The sequence below is a fragment of the Colletotrichum siamense genome (genome assembly GCF_013390195.1).
Source record: "Colletotrichum siamense strain Cg363 chromosome Unknown KSG_Cg363_contig01, whole genome shotgun sequence".
NCBI lineage: Eukaryota > Fungi > Ascomycota > Sordariomycetes > Glomerellales > Glomerellaceae > Colletotrichum > Colletotrichum siamense.
In genome coordinates, this window is record NW_023501014.1 from 4559828 (window position 1) to 4574450 (window position 14623).

The 14623-nt window shown below is 51.5% G+C and overlaps 7 protein-coding genes across 7 annotated transcripts; 4 read left to right on the forward strand and 3 right to left on the reverse strand.

Annotated features, from left to right (window-relative positions):
- Positions 1-26: 26 nt before the first annotated feature.
- Positions 27-915, reverse strand: MET14 (Adenylyl-sulfate kinase; the record flags this gene model as incomplete). The annotated part of the gene is made up of 3 exons (XM_036632996.1): positions 27-398; positions 477-729; positions 908-915. The coding sequence occupies 3 exons, from the start codon at positions 913-915 to the stop codon at positions 27-29; spliced, it is 633 nt and encodes a 210-aa protein (XP_036501346.1).
- Positions 916-1994: 1079 nt separating this feature from the next.
- CGCS363_v001148 (Uncharacterized protein) lies at positions 1995-2385 on the reverse strand (the record flags this gene model as incomplete). Its single annotated transcript, XM_036632997.1, has 2 exons — positions 1995-2024; positions 2086-2385. 2 exons carry the CDS (start codon positions 2383-2385, stop codon positions 1995-1997), a joined length of 330 nt encoding a protein of 109 aa, XP_036501786.1.
- Positions 2386-3874: 1489 nt separating this feature from the next.
- CGCS363_v001149 (uncharacterized protein) lies at positions 3875-4523 on the forward strand (the record flags this gene model as incomplete). The annotated part of the gene is made up of 3 exons (XM_036632998.1): positions 3875-3881; positions 3972-4174; positions 4236-4523. The coding sequence occupies 3 exons, from the start codon at positions 3875-3877 to the stop codon at positions 4521-4523; spliced, it is 498 nt and encodes a 165-aa protein (XP_036502125.1).
- A 123-nt stretch (positions 4524-4646) lies between these two features.
- NOC1 (Ribosome biogenesis protein NOC1) lies at positions 4647-7883 on the reverse strand (the record flags this gene model as incomplete). Its single annotated transcript, XM_036632999.1, has 4 exons — positions 4647-5444; positions 5501-6011; positions 6079-7181; positions 7239-7883. The coding sequence occupies 4 exons, from the start codon at positions 7881-7883 to the stop codon at positions 4647-4649; spliced, it is 3057 nt and encodes a 1018-aa protein (XP_036502775.1).
- A 666-nt stretch (positions 7884-8549) lies between these two features.
- Positions 8550-10879, forward strand: proS (Proline--tRNA ligase; the record flags this gene model as incomplete). The annotated part of the gene is made up of 8 exons (XM_036633000.1): positions 8550-8580; positions 8692-8725; positions 8792-8885; positions 8930-8980; positions 9043-9133; positions 9185-9267; positions 9318-9447; positions 9513-10879. The coding sequence occupies 8 exons, from the start codon at positions 8550-8552 to the stop codon at positions 10877-10879; spliced, it is 1881 nt and encodes a 626-aa protein (XP_036502774.1).
- A 395-nt stretch (positions 10880-11274) lies between these two features.
- bob1 (putative prefoldin subunit 5) lies at positions 11275-11979 on the forward strand (the record flags this gene model as incomplete). Its single annotated transcript, XM_036633001.1, has 5 exons — positions 11275-11299; positions 11358-11519; positions 11589-11698; positions 11764-11881; positions 11942-11979. The coding sequence occupies 5 exons, from the start codon at positions 11275-11277 to the stop codon at positions 11977-11979; spliced, it is 453 nt and encodes a 150-aa protein (XP_036502773.1).
- Positions 11980-12666: 687 nt separating this feature from the next.
- Positions 12667-14129, forward strand: CGCS363_v001153 (2-oxoacid dehydrogenases acyltransferase; the record flags this gene model as incomplete). The annotated part of the gene is made up of 4 exons (XM_036633002.1): positions 12667-12841; positions 12964-13301; positions 13376-13768; positions 13833-14129. The coding sequence occupies 4 exons, from the start codon at positions 12667-12669 to the stop codon at positions 14127-14129; spliced, it is 1203 nt and encodes a 400-aa protein (XP_036502772.1).
- Between the last annotated feature and the right edge of the window lie 494 nt (positions 14130-14623).

Consider the following 14623-nt stretch of genomic DNA (forward strand, 5'->3'; position numbering starts at 1 on the left):
CGCCTTCGCAGGCAAGAACGTGGACTTTAAGCTGCTTTGGTGGATGAAATGAGACCCTCCTTGATCAACCACTCGGCAATCTGCGCGACGCACTCCTCCACGCTCGACTTATCGGTCCTGATGCGGATTTCGGGGTTTTCAGGCTCTTCATACGGCGCAGAGATGCCAGTAAAGTCCTTGATCTCGCCTGCTCTGGCCTTCTTGTAAAGCCCCTTAGGATCACGTTGCTCGGCCACCTCGATTGGGACGTCAACGAAGATTTCGATGAAAGGGATAGCGTCGTCGTCGCTTTGGCTCGCCTGGGTGTGCAGCTCGCGGGCAACCTGCCGGTCTGCTCGGTACGGAGAGATGAAGGAAGTGATGGCGATTGTCGAGGAGTCAGCGAACAGCTTAGCAACCTATTGGAGAGCATCAGATCAGCAAGAAACATGGCATTGAGTTGGTGGCGTGCGTAGGAAGAGGGGGGAGCAATGTACCTCTGCGATACGACGAATGTTCTCGTTCCGGTCCTTCTCAGAAAATCCCAGATCTTTGTTGAGGCCAAAACGAACGTTGTCGCCATCCAAACGGTAGGCAGCAAGACCCAGGTGCAGGAGATGTTGCTCCAAAGCGGTCGCCACGGTCGACTTGCCCGAGGCAGAGAGGCCAGTCAGCCAAATGGTGAAGCCACGCTGGCGACGCAGCTGATTACGCTCGTGGCGGGAAAGCGACGGGTGCCATGTAATGTTCCTAAAAGATAACACGTTTCGATCAGTCGAGGCGCTGCGCACTGAATAGATGCGAAGAGTATGGAGGAAGTCACAAAGCCAAGGCCAGGGCGACGCAGTGGAAGAGCCCGGCCGGTTAGTTGGAGGATGCGCGCAAACTCCAAGGAGGGGTAATAATCACGCGTGGAGTTTGTACTCACGTAGCCATTGTGGAAGTCAGCGCGACGAACCAATAGACAGTGGTCCAGTAGAGGTCGGGGGGATGGAAGAGAGTGGAAGGATGACCAAAGAGTTTACAGTTACAAGATGCGCGCAGAATATTTCAGCTCGGACCAAGGAACAGCAGGTCAGGAGTTTTATACCCAAGTCATGGAAGCTACTTTGTAAGTGTCGGCTCACTGAGGTACAACATTAGTGTAGGTGCCGTCCAAGTCATCCAAGGAAAGGAATGTCTTCTGCTCTGGTCCCCTCGCCCCCGCTCGCACAACAAAACGCGGCCCATCTGACGTGGAGCACGCCGGCACCAACTCACACAGTTTTCAAGGCTTTTCAGGGCAATGAGCATTTGTTGTGGGAATCTAGCTGGAGTTTGTAACCAGCTCTGGAGGGGTGGAGGGGCAGTACACCTGGTCTCGGGCAAAGCAAACAAGGGACGTGCAACGGACTAATTGGGCCAGCGTGAGGGGGGACGGTGTTGGGGGGGGGGACAAAGAGGGAAAAAGAGAATTCATCGTGTAGAAAGTCGGAAGCCATGGCGTCAGATCGGCTAAAGGTGGATCATACCTTGGCAGGCCATCCAAGTACGTATTTCCGCAACGCAGCACACTCCGGTTGTGATCTACAGGCAACTCCGAGCCCCGGCACCGCAATCGACCGACTGCCGACCCGGACCGGATGCCATTCGACCCTCCCCCCAGATATGAAGGGATAGGCCCTCTCAGTCTCAGCTCCTTCTTGCGCAATGTTAGTGGGGACTTTTCTTCACGAATATGTCACTTTTCATATTTGCCTGGCCGGTACCTCTAACTGTCATTCACCATTCATCTGGAATGGTGGGCTGCGCAATCAGTGAAGCCCACCCCCTCGTGAAATTTTCTAGGCGCATGATAGACTGATACTCAACACGCCTTTCTGAGCCAGGCTGCCAGGGCTTCTTGCGTACGGACCTTGTCGCCCAAATGGTCCAGCCGTGAGGCAATTCGTAGGATTCTTAAAAAAAAAAAAAAAAAAAAAAAAAAAAAAAAAAAAAGAGAGAGAGAGAGAGAGAAAGACCACCATGGTTCATACTCAAGATGTTGCGCTGAGCTTGGCCATGACCTGCGAAGAATGTTAGCGTGGGAAAGGCCGATGTCGTTCAACAGGGCGGCACACAACATACCGATGCAAATCTAGGTGAAACAAAGAGTGCTGTTGCTTGTGCCAAGACAACGGGCTCCTGTCCTTCATCAACCAACGTTTCCAGTTGACCCTCGACCCAAGCCTTCCGCCCTTCAACTCTCACTGTCTGCGCCCTTAGCACCACGTATGTCCCGGCGTGAACCGGCCTTCTGTAGTTGATTTCGAGCTTTGCGGTGACGCCCACATTATGTGGAAGTGCCCCAAAACAGCAGCGTGCTAGACCTTCGTCAAGCATGGTCGCCAGAAGACCTCCGTGCACGATACCAGGGTGGCCGCACATATCTGTTCCAAGATGAGATATAGAGACAAGTGCTTTTCCACCGTTCCTGGTCCAGCATATCGGAGGTACCGTGATGCGCCCGGGGCCAAGGAGTGTACCGCCAGTAAGATTATGACGTCTTAACCCATCGGGCAGCCTCATATGTGGCCGAGATTCAACCATGTCCGCGTCCCTGCGCATCGTTGCCGCAAGAGGGTGGTTATTGATATAATCATCCACTGCCTTGGCCTCTGCGTCTTCTGGAACGTAAAGACGCAAGCTGTCTTCGTCGGACCGGTGTTTTGTCGCATCCAGCAGACTGGGCGCAAGTGGGCTAGCTGCGGCTATAAAGCCGAGACTTGCAAACAACAGTCCATATGCGCCGAATGCGATTGCCCTGCGAAGGCGGGAGGGAGCTGATGCCGGTGGCGCGATGGGAGCTGCGAGAAACAGGGTAAGCTTGAATCATCCAGGCATTGAGACCTCGCGCAAACACTCACGTGCGCCGACACCTGGGTGGTATCGTCGAAGAAGTATACGACAAGCTGCCGGGGAGAACAGCGCGTTCGGGATGCTTCTTCCTGCACGGCTTGCAGGCAGCGCTATCATCCGCCTCAGCGGAGCGAACGGCGTCGCTGTCATATATGCGACCAATCTGTCCGTCAAGGGCGTGCGTCGTCGACAGGAGAGATATGGTAGGAGGGCAAAAGTGTCTTATCCGAAAGGCAATTGTTGTTGCAGGGTCAAATTAAGGCAGCGCAGGGAAACTGGGGTAGACAACCGAGGCACCTTGCCTCGCGGAAGCTTCCTATGCAATAGCTGATGTGGAAGAAGAAGGTAAGATAAGACTAGGTGCCTTGCTTGATGAAGCCAATCATACGTGGTCAAGACCCATATTTTCCACCTCAATATCCAGACTCACTGTTCCCAATTCGTACTGCCTGGAACGTCTCGTTCGCGAAACGTTGCCAAGTATAGGTATGAACAGTGACAGTCGTGTTTCCCAATGCGGGCGTCCAATCATGTTGATGATCAGCTTTCACTGCCACTGGCTTGATTACGTCAACTGCTGGTGGTGTTCCCTTGTCCTGTGTAACCCGCCTCTGCCATGCCTGGGTTCAAGAACTGAGCAAGTAGTCACCCATGCCAATGACATCAACCCCTCCCCCATATGTCCTACCAGCGTCTGAAACTATACAAGTTGCGGTCGGGGGACGGAAATAATGGGACCCTCTGCATACAAACGCCCATCCGGTCTGCGCTCCCGCTTCGTCCGTCCCATCACATCGCTGCTCAGTGGATGACGGACGCTTTGGTCCCCTCAGGTGCAGATTCCCCTGGAAGATCAGATGGCATATAAATTGGCTGCTGAGACGACATTAAACATCACAAACTTTACCTCCATTGCTACCCCTCCTGATCGATCCATCAAAGCAGGAACATTGCAACTTTTGCCTTATCCGCCACTTCTTGTGCAATCATCTCGAGGAGATCCATCACATCCCCTAACATGGTACGTTCTGATGTAATACTCGATGGAGTGCTGTTCTCGTTCATCTTCCCTGACCCGTAATACTGCCGTCGCATCAAGGCTACGGCTGAAACAGTAGACTTGGGCCCCGTCCATGAGCCTAAAGAGGAGTCAATCAAAGTCTTCAAGGACATCGAGCACGAGCTCAAGAAGGAGCTCCTGCATACCCGCCGCGAATATCAGAGTAAGAACCCTGCCTTCGTCGGAAGGGATCTACAAGTTCACCAGCTGATGTCCAACCCCGTACCAGAGCACGAACGCGAGTATTTCCAGGCTGTTGTAAGTACCGCTGGTGGTAGATGAATCTTAAGTCCATCCTGGCTCACACGCTCGAATATAGGAGGAGCTGGACGACGACCAACTGGCTGGTTTCAGCTCAAAGGACCTCGTCGCTGTCAGAGTCGCTGTCTCAGCCTACGGCGTTCACCTCTTCGGCAAGATTCGTATCCCAGCCATGTCCGACTCAGGACCTGCATACATCCACTTCAGAGCCTTTGATGTGCCTGGAGGCGACGAGCCGGCTAAGCTACACAGCATCCACACAGAGGAAAAGGAGCATTCTGACGGCGACAAGACCTATCGCGCCATCTTCACCAAGAATGACCCACTGGAATGGTTTGACACATAATGGGGCAAAATAGCACAGAGTAGTGGCCCGGACACAAGGCATGGGAAGCCTCGCTAGAATACCGAATCCTAATTCACCGTTGATCCCTTCCTCTAATGGCGTTGGCAAGTCCACTGTCCCAGCCTAATCATCATCTTGAGCCAAAAGATCGGCGTAGTCCTCTGCCGAAGCAAACATGGGCAAGTCCTTGAGTTTCCTCCTTGATGATCGTCCACCCTTCTTCGGCTTCTCATCCTCAGTTGCTTCCTCGGTCGGAGGAGCAGGAGACCCAACAATTCCCTCGTCATCACTGTTATCCATCTCCTCAGCCCCGTCGTCCTCCAAACCAAGTGTGTCGTCTTCGACATCTCCGTCCGAATCGTTAATGTCGGAGCCATCGGAAAACACAACTGCGCCGTCAGAGGAACCGTCGCTGTCGTCAAAACCGTCCATGTCAAGGTCGGAATCATCGCTGTCGATGGGTCCATCAGGATGCGTAGCTGTAAGGGCCTTCCAAATCTCGTCCTCTTGCTCGCCCTCGTCCTCCTGGTCACCAGACGCGACGGCTGAAGCCGTGGCCGCCTTCTTCCCCGTCTCGGTTTTCTTGCCAGCCTGCTTAAAGTACTCATGGAAGAAAATGTCCTCCACGGCAACATTTTCAGCTTTTCTGTTCCAGAAGCTCGGCGAGTTAATCGATGCTCCAGCAGCTGCACCGGCCCTCTTGGCAAGCCAAATGCTACCTGGGTCTGGGTTGCGGACTGGCTGCATAATGGATGCGCCCCTGCTCGTCTCAGCGACCTTGGGGTTGCGATAGACGAACTTGTCGAGAAATCTGATCAGACTATGACTCTCCAGATCCGGTTTAGCCATTTGCGTCTCATCAGAAAACAAACTGGCGGCCAGCGTTGACACGGACGGATGAAAATGGGTCAAAGGAGGGACCTAGATATAACAGCATGAGCGACTTGTTATCAAGATGACGAGACGATAGCGCTCACAATTTCCCACAGACAGCTGTTTTGAGCATTGCTGTGTTCTGGATTCCTCTTTCGGCCATCGTATGTTGATCCCCGAGAAGCGGGCTCGTTCTTGCTTTGCTCCGTGAATTCAGCACCTGTTCCTTCGGCATCGTTATCTTCGGGCTCCTCAAGAAGAGCCCTAAGTTCAGGAAACTGGACCCGTAGCTGAAACACGACATATAGGAGTCCGCAAGCGAACGCAGCTTGGTGCAAGTTCAAAATTTGGAGCATTCTCTTCGCGAAAGCCTTGATACGGCGCGTATCGACGTCTGCCTTCAACGACCTTAATAGCAAATTTAGATAGAGGGCCTGCTTCGAAGATATCGCTAGACGGGGGTCCAGCAAAGATTCGTACAAGGTCCTGTAGAACCTGTCCGAGGCTAGATGCCTCGTGACTGAAAGCTGCTGGATGAGAATGAGTGCCTGGATGCTGGTGTTGAAATTCGTGGAATGTGCAATACGGAAGAGCGTGTCCACTTGCGTTTCCAGACTAGAGCAGGATGAGTAAGTTCCTTGTCGAGTCAGGGAAAGAGACGAAGCAATTGAGGAGCACATACATGGGATTCTGGGCTGCCACGAAGGGAACTGCGCGGTTAATACCTGTCAAAACCGCGGTGACCAGCTTATCGGCTGTCTGACGCTCTGCTGCTGCGGCTCCTTCTGTACCGGCTGGGGCAGACCTCTCCTTCTCCTCATCCCCGAGCGCTCTGCCCAAAACAGAACTGTTCAGAAGGGTCACGAAAATATCGAAGTAGATGCGGAGAAGGGCCTCTGCTGTACCAACCTCGCGACTGCTGAGGATGGTCTGGTTGAGAGTGTTCACCGCGTGATACTTGGCTCTGAAGGTCTGGCCAGGGCGCAGCAAAACCTCCTGCTCGACAGCGTTGATAATGATCTGTCTCATGCCAGGGTGAGTGTTCTGCAGCTGAAGCAACAGGTATGAGACTCTTGAGGCAATCTTCCGGTCTTTGTCGCCGAGCTTGTTGACCAGCAGCCTCAATAGGTTTGTTTCTTGCTCAGGCTTATCCTTGAGCAGTCCATACACAAAGTCGAGGGAACGGGTTCGGGAATACTCGATTTCGTCGTTGCACCACACCTCTAGCAGCTGAATGACTTTGAAGTAAGAGGACTTGAGCCAGTCCTCGTAAGCGTATTGGATAAGGTGTGGCTCGGTAAGACGTCCAGGTAAAGGCTGCCCTGAGCTCCACGAGCTGACTGCAGACTTTTGTAATGTGCCCAATAACCCAGGTTGCGACTGGAAAGTTCGCAGTCTTCTGTTCGGAGGTAAGATGAGACCGGGACCTAGGAGATCGACCAAAGCACCCAAGGCTCCAATTGCCTGAGCGCGACTTCGTTTGGAGGCAAGGCCAAGAAGGGACTCAAACGCTTTAACGTTGTGCAAGGGAGATTCTTGTATTGCCAGCGTGAGCGCGGATACCTTGTCAGACAAGGTACCAGACGACATGATTGTAGAAAGAAACTTGTGAGAGGAGGACGCCAAGACACTCTTGCCGTAGACGGATGCATCAGCTTCTAGAAGAGCAAGAGCATGGTTCTTGAGCGCATTGATGGCGCCGAGGTACCCATCCAGCTCTGCTGTTGTGGGCTCTGGCAGCTTGCCTAACGCAGCGCCGTGCCAGTCCGCACGAGGCTCGAATTTCTGCGAGCAGACAGGTCAGTACAATCACGGTACGGCGATGACAAGGATTCTGCTCACGAACTGCTTCTTGGACACATTGTTTGCCTCCTTGCGATGCTCTTCGAAGGTCTCTTCCTGATGATTATCTGCTTCGGAGCCAGTCGTCTCTGCCTCGGAGTCCTCGCCACCATTTTCAGATTCACTGACGGATTCGACGTCGTCGTCGCTGCCACCGCCTTCGTCAGATCCGCCGATAGTCTCTTGTTCATGGTATTGCTGGAGTCCCAGCTGAGCAGCAAAGGCAGCCAACTCGCCCTGAAGCTTGCTGTCAACAGCAATGCTAGAATCCTCGGCCCCGTTGGTGTCTTCTTGGTCTGAATCCACATCGCCTATCAACTGAAGGTCCTCCTCGTCGCCGCCCAAAGCTCGAATCTCCTCTAGCAGGGCTTCGCGAGATAGGGAATCGCTCTTGCTGGTCTTCGAATTGGTGGACACTGCCCTTCGAGGTTCCTGGCTTCCCGGAGAAAGTTTCTTTCGTTGTCGAGGACTCGCGGAGGGCCCATCTGAGGCGTGTTTGCGCTTCTTGTTGGTGGTTTTGCTGCCACCGTTGGGCTTCGTTCCCAAATTCTTATCGATCTTGGCTGTAAGCGCAGTAAGCGACTGCTCGTTCAATCGCGTCTGCTGTGAAATACTGCCAGCGGAATGACGTTTAGGCTTCGCCATGGCTGAAGACGTCTTGTAGGTTGACGAAAATAGAGCTCTGGCGCAACTCGATTCTCCCGAGTGTGAACAGAATAAGGAAGTTTTGCGCCGGGAAAATCCAGCCTCTGCAGCAGCTCCGGAGGGCAAAAAAAAATTCCACTAGCTAGGTACGGAAGTGGGGTTGCTTGTGAATTCTATCTCCACACTAAGGTAACCGCACTAAGGTTAGGTGGTCTGTGCATGGGAAAGACATGTTCACGCCCCTGCAGGTCGGCTGGTAGAGGGCACATGCGGCTCGTGGTCGTTTTTCCCAATCCCTGAAAAGATTATTAGATGCGCTAGGTCCATTTCTTGACTGCGAGCTGTGTGGCTCATGACCCGACGCTTCACTACATCTTTTGCTCAATGGCCACCTACTTGGGCTAATTCGAATATTCTTTACGTCTATGAGATCATATCAGCCGGTGCATGCCCTCAAGTTTCTGTTCGGTTGAGTTGTTACCCACGTTCATCCAGAGGTCGCTTGCAAACCCGCTTTGCGCGACTTGAACGCCATTTTACCTGCCGCACTCGCTGTTATCCGATCGCCTGCTCCGGTAATGCCATTTGCTTCAGCTAGGCAACTGCAGCGCCAAAACTAGAGACTCGTTGGTTCATTCGCCACCAACTGATATAAGCTACCCCTCAATGCCCACAGACATAACTCTGCATAAGCTGGGTTGGTAGTCGTGGGACGCCAGCTGCTAGAAAGCTCACGTTCTGTCGGAACGATGTTTACCTTTGCCCCAAGACTGACGCCTCCGTCAAAAACCCGCACGCTATGTAACAGCAGACTTCACCTACAATCTTGGCCAGGGTCTCGGGTAAGAATCGCACGCAAGATGCAGGATCACTCATATTCAGGGAAGGCAGATACTAACATTCTCAAGCCATGTTTTCGACACTATCATAGCGAGCCTGCTCGGCATCGACTTTCCGCAATATGGACCCCTACTGGAGGCATTACTGCTGGGAAAGATGAAGGTAAACAATGTCCTGCTGCTTCCACCTGCAGGCGACTGACTAAGCCGGGAACAGGTGCTCACGACAAGCTCATTCGTGCAGGGTTCCTCAGACAGGTAGGTTCGGCCAACACCATTCGAATGCCTTCATCTGAGTGCTTCCTAACATGCTTTGACAGTCTCACATGGGAGTTTTCCACCTCCTGCCCCTCGGTAGGCGTGTCCAAATGAAACTCGAGGGTCTGATCGATCATTACATGCAAAATTTGGGTAAAGCCTCCAGATTCTCGAAAGTGGCATAGTGTTGATCTTAGTACTCAGGGGCCTCCAGGGTGTCTCTATCAACCATAACATCCAAGGAGCTCTGGCACAGAAGTGGTCGCCTAGCCCAGCTAGAATCAGAGGTCCGTTTTCGCAGGGCTTGCTGGTGACGACATAACTGAAAACCCTACAGCTTTTCGCATTCGAGGATCGCAAAGGGGCCCAGTATATGCTGTCACCCACACACGAGGAAGAAATCACTTCCCTAGTAGCGAAGACTGTCAGGTCTTACAAGGAGTTGCCCCTTCGCCTTTATCAGATCAGTGAGTTGGTCTGCCTGAAGGCCTAATGTGCCGCGAAACTGCAGAGACTAACACAGTATTCAAAGCTCGCAAGTTTCGTGATGAGTTGCGGCCACGGCATGGCCTTCTTAGATCCCGCGAGTTTACCATGAAGGACCTGTATACTTTTGACGTCTCATCTGAAGCGGCGTTGGAGACGTATCACAAAGTCCAAGCTGCTTATAAGGGTGTCTTTGAAGCTTTGAAGCTGCCAGTGATGGTGGCCAAGGCCAGCTCTGGCGATATGGGAGGCGATCTCAGCCACGAATACCATCTGCCGGCCCTTGTTGGGGAGGACACAGTCATTGTCTGTGGTTCTTGCGATTATGCTGCTAATACCGAGGTGGCAGAAACTCGCAAGGACGTTACGAAGCTGAATAGTCACCCCACGGTCGAAAACACCAAAGTGTCCGCTGTGAGAGTATGGCGAGGGATCAGCAAGGACCGCTCGACCCTGGTCAATGTATGGTACCCAGCACAAATTTCAGGGGAGACGAAAATGGAGGAAACAACAGACGTTGACGTAAGCATACCTGCCGTGAAATCTATTATTCCCGGCTTGGACGCAAGCGTCGATGACGCTCTGCGTCTCTGGCCCCGTGCTGTCGAATGTCAGCATACAACTGGGCAAGCCGCCGCAAAGTCGCCGAGGCTAGTAAACCTGATCGACTTCAGACTGGCGGCACAGGCTGAGGAGTTGCTACTTCAAGAGGCAAAGTTGTGGCCTTTACCACGATGGGAGACGGCAAAGTCAAAGTTGGATGCTATCACGATCATGGAGGACCGGAGCGGTCAGGGCCTGAATCTCCTGGCGGTTCGTGCAGGGGACAGGTGTCCAAGCTGCGAGAGCGGCATTCTGAGAGTACAGAAGGCCCTGGAAGTTGGGCACACGTTCCATCTAGGGACGAGATACTCGCAGCCCCTCGGGGCGACGGTTTCCGTGCCGATGGGTACAGCGGCCGCAAACGGGACAAGTCAACCCTTGGCTACCGAAAAGACGGTTCCGATGCAGATGGGGTGTCACGGGATTGGAGTGTCTCGTCTTATCGGTGCAATGGTTGAGCATTTGGCAGACGAAAGGGGGCTACAGTGGCCGAGGGTTGTCGCTCCCTACGAGGTCGTTGTGATATCATCAACAGACTTAGCCGACGAGGCTGGGAATGTCTACGATGAACTAACGATGCCCAGAACCGGAATGTTGGAACCAGAGGCAGTATTGGATGACCGCGCCTTATCATTGTCATGGAAGCTCAAGGATGCAGATTTGGTAGGATACCCCGTGGTGGTGGTCCTCGGTAAAGCGTGGAAGCAGAATGAGGGCTGCGAAGTGCAGTGTAGGAGACTGGGCGTCAGAGAAACGGTGCCGCTGTCAGGAGTCCGTCGACGGGTAACAGAGTTGTTGGAGAAGCTGTAACGGCAACGACGCATGTCGAGTGAGTCTGGCGAGCACGTCCCACAAATAGGGTGTTGTAACAGTCGGCCATACAGTAATCAAGTCATCTCCTACACAGTGAATACAATCTGGTCGTCTTTTTAACGCTATATCTGGCCTGTATAGAAAAGGGTTTCTAGAGGCCTGGCTGGCGGCGGTGCTTTCGCTCATCGCCAAATATCACGTGACCTGGTGGTCGGCCTTACTAACCAGCACAACACCGAGTACGTATCTCAGACTTTGAGCCCTCGCCAGGCGGAATCGAAATCAACCGTCACTTCCACTCCATTCATTCCCTGTTCCTGTCTGCCGCAACGCTGGCAAGACTGAATTTGATTCTATCCCCAATATCACGGCAATAGTCAAGCTTATCCGACATGGCCGCCCAAGGTTCTGAGACGAGTGAGTCATACGTGTATGTATGCCACGTCAAAGGTCTTTCACTGATTTAATATGGAAGTCAACCTCGAGACACTGGACGTGCAGCAACTAAGCCAGGTCAAAAAACAGTTGGAGGAGGAGTTGGAGCACTTGACCTCATCGTTTGCCCAGCTGCACAGCGCTCAGGCTAAGTTCAGAGAGTGCCTACGTTGTGTTAAAGCTCGTCCTGGTTCCGAACAGGGTTAGCGATTTCTCTCTCTCACCCAGTTCCCTCAGTCTCAGAGGTCATGAATGCTGATAACATCCCCAGCCGAGAGATCGGTACTTGTTCCCCTCACAAACTCGCTTTACGTGCGCGGTGAGCTGTCCGACCCCAAGCACGTAATTGTCGACGTTGGCACAGGGTTCTATGTGGAGAAGGTTGGTGCATTTCCTACCACGCTGCGAAGGCGCAGCCAAGCCTGCTAACACTGCGAAAACTGAAGGATACCGAGTCGGCCGAACGCTTCTACGATGCCAAGGTCCAACAGCTACAGAGCAACATACAGGATCTGGAAATAATTGTCCAGCGTAAAACATCAAACGTCCGAAGTGTTGAGGATGGTGAGTATTCTCCAACTCGTCAGGGAGGACATGCACTAGGTACTCACACCAGCCAAATAGTTCTGAGACAAAAGGTAGTTCAGAGTCAGGCAGCGTAGAGGGGAGGGCGAAAGGGAATAACGGGAATGATCAAATAAGTGATCAAAACAAGAAAATGATGGCAACAGCTCTGCTTGTCAGTTGAGATCAGGTTTCGATATCTAACCAAAACGCTTGGAGCAACAGTCAGTGTGGCAGATGTAGGCTTGCTACACAGTTAAGTACTATCAATAGTGACATTGACAGCGGCTATTTCCGGTAATTGATGATGCTGCAGATTGACACTACTTCCTCGGTTGACAGTGACGGCCCACGGGCCACCCGGAAGAAGGCTAAGTATTCGCCGAGAAGCGGCTGATTGGGAAGGCTCCGTGTCAAAGACTGTCCCGCGCCTTCATTCACACTGTAAAGTGACCAGGATGTCTTGCCCTCTTGCCAGTATGTAGCCTGTTAGCTTCTGGCGAACGCTACGGTCACTGGACGCTCTGCTCTGTTGCTGCAGTTGCTGTTACCAGGATTCTCCTGTCACTTCCACCTGGGAGAAAGCTTCTAGCAATATTCGAAAATACACGCCGCGCTTGTGGTTATCTCGGAGCAGGTTTTTCTCGTTCCAGTTCTTTCGTTTTTCTCCTCGTCCGTATTCTCTTTCTCCCTTCGGCCGCCAATCCTGCACGATGCTTTCGAGAAGCTTGAGAACCACTGCGCGCCTGGTGCCGCTTCGTCGGTATCCCGCGCGGGCGTTACCAATGCAGATGCCGCAGATGCTGCAGCACGTCCGCAACTATGCAGACAAGATCGTCCAAGTGCCACAGATGGCTGAGTCCATATCCGAGGGAACGCTGAAGCAGTGGTCCAAGCAGATTGGCGATTTTGTCGAGCAAGACGAAGAGATTGCGACCATTGAAACCGACAAGGCAAGTTGTTTGTTCCAGCCTTGACCGGAAGGCCTGACGTCCTTTTGTTGCGACAACTACAGTTTCCCTAGAGACGATGTTGACTCATTCATATGTAGATTGATGTCGCTGTTAATGCCCCGGAAGCAGGCGTCATCAAGGAATTCTTGGTCAACGAAGAGGATACCGTTAGTGTCGGTCAAGATATCGTCAAGTTGGAGCTTGGCGGCGAAAAACCTAGCAGCGGCAGCGAGGACCCTAGCGAAGGGAAGACCACATCAGACAAGCCTGCCGCCGAGCCCGAATCTCAACCCGAGCCTTCCAAGTCAGAGTCGAAGCCTGAGCCTAAGGATGAACCTCAGCCTGAAAGCAAGGCAGCTGCTCCTCCAGCCAAGGAGACCAAGGAGACTTCCAAGCCCGTGCCCAGTCCCTTGAAAGACACTGCTTCGAGCACTGGTCAAAGCCTTGGTAGTCGTGAGGAACGCCGCGTACGTTATGCTCCGACTGCCCCTTCTTCGTCCGGAGATGACTGTCGTGAGGTAGTTTGACTGATTTGGCGTAGGTGAAAATGAACCGCATGCGCCTTCGCATCGCCGAGCGTCTCAAGCAGTCGCAAAACACTGCGGCATCGCTGACCACATTCAACGAGGTCGATATGTCGTCTCTCATCGAGTTTCGAAAGCTTTACCGTGACGATGTGCTCAAGAAAACTGGTGTGAAGCTGGGCTTCATGAGCGCCTTCTCACGCGCGTGTGTCTTGGCCATGCGCGATATCCCTGCTGTGAACGCGTCCATCGAGGGGCCCAACGGAGGCGACACTATCGTATATCGTGACTATGTTGACATAAGTGTTGCTGTGGCCACGGAAAAGGGCCTCGTCACTCCGGTTGTCCGCAACACTGAGTCACTTGATATGCTGGGCATCGAGAAGGCGATCGCTGACATGGGCAAGAAGGTACAGTTTGGTCTGTTTGGGTCTTTCAGAAACGGGATGGTGGGCTAACTTGCTGCGAATGTAGGCTCGAGACAACAAGCTCACCATCGAAGATATGGCTGGTGGCACCTTCACTATTAGCAATGGTGGCGTGTTTGGCTCTCTCATGGGGACCCCGATCATCAATCTTCCTCAGACCGCCGTGCTGGGTCTCCATGCCGTTAAGGAACGCCCCGTTGCGGTCAATGGGAAAATTGAGGTTCGCCCCATGATGTATCTAGCTTTGACCTATGACCACCGGCTTCTGGATGGAAGGGAAGCTGTTCAATTCCTTGTAAAGGTGAAGGAGTATATTGAAGATCCTCGTCGTATGCTCTTGTAAATAGCATTAGTTGTAGTTCTAAAGAAATCCTCAATCTATATACTATAAATAATAATTATTCAGTCTTTTTATAGTATTTAGGTTTATTTTGTTATATTATAATTATCTTTTTTTTTCTCTTTTTAATAATTTTTAGCTAAATATTATAGTTTTATTAGAAACTTATAATATAATAACTTTTATTAATTATAGTTCTTTTATATTATTTTATATAATATAATCTTTAAAATTAGCTTTACTTTCTTTATATAGGTATATATTTACTTATATATATTTTTAAAAATATATATTTATAAAACTTATATTATAAAATAAATTAATAAATATATAATATAATATTATTATAGTAGCTATACTTTATATAAATATTATATATCTACTATAAATTTTAATACTATATTTACTAAAGACTATAGAGATATTAATAGGTTTAGAGATTTTATATAATAATATATTATTTATAGTTATTAATATCTATAGTCCTTAGAATACTA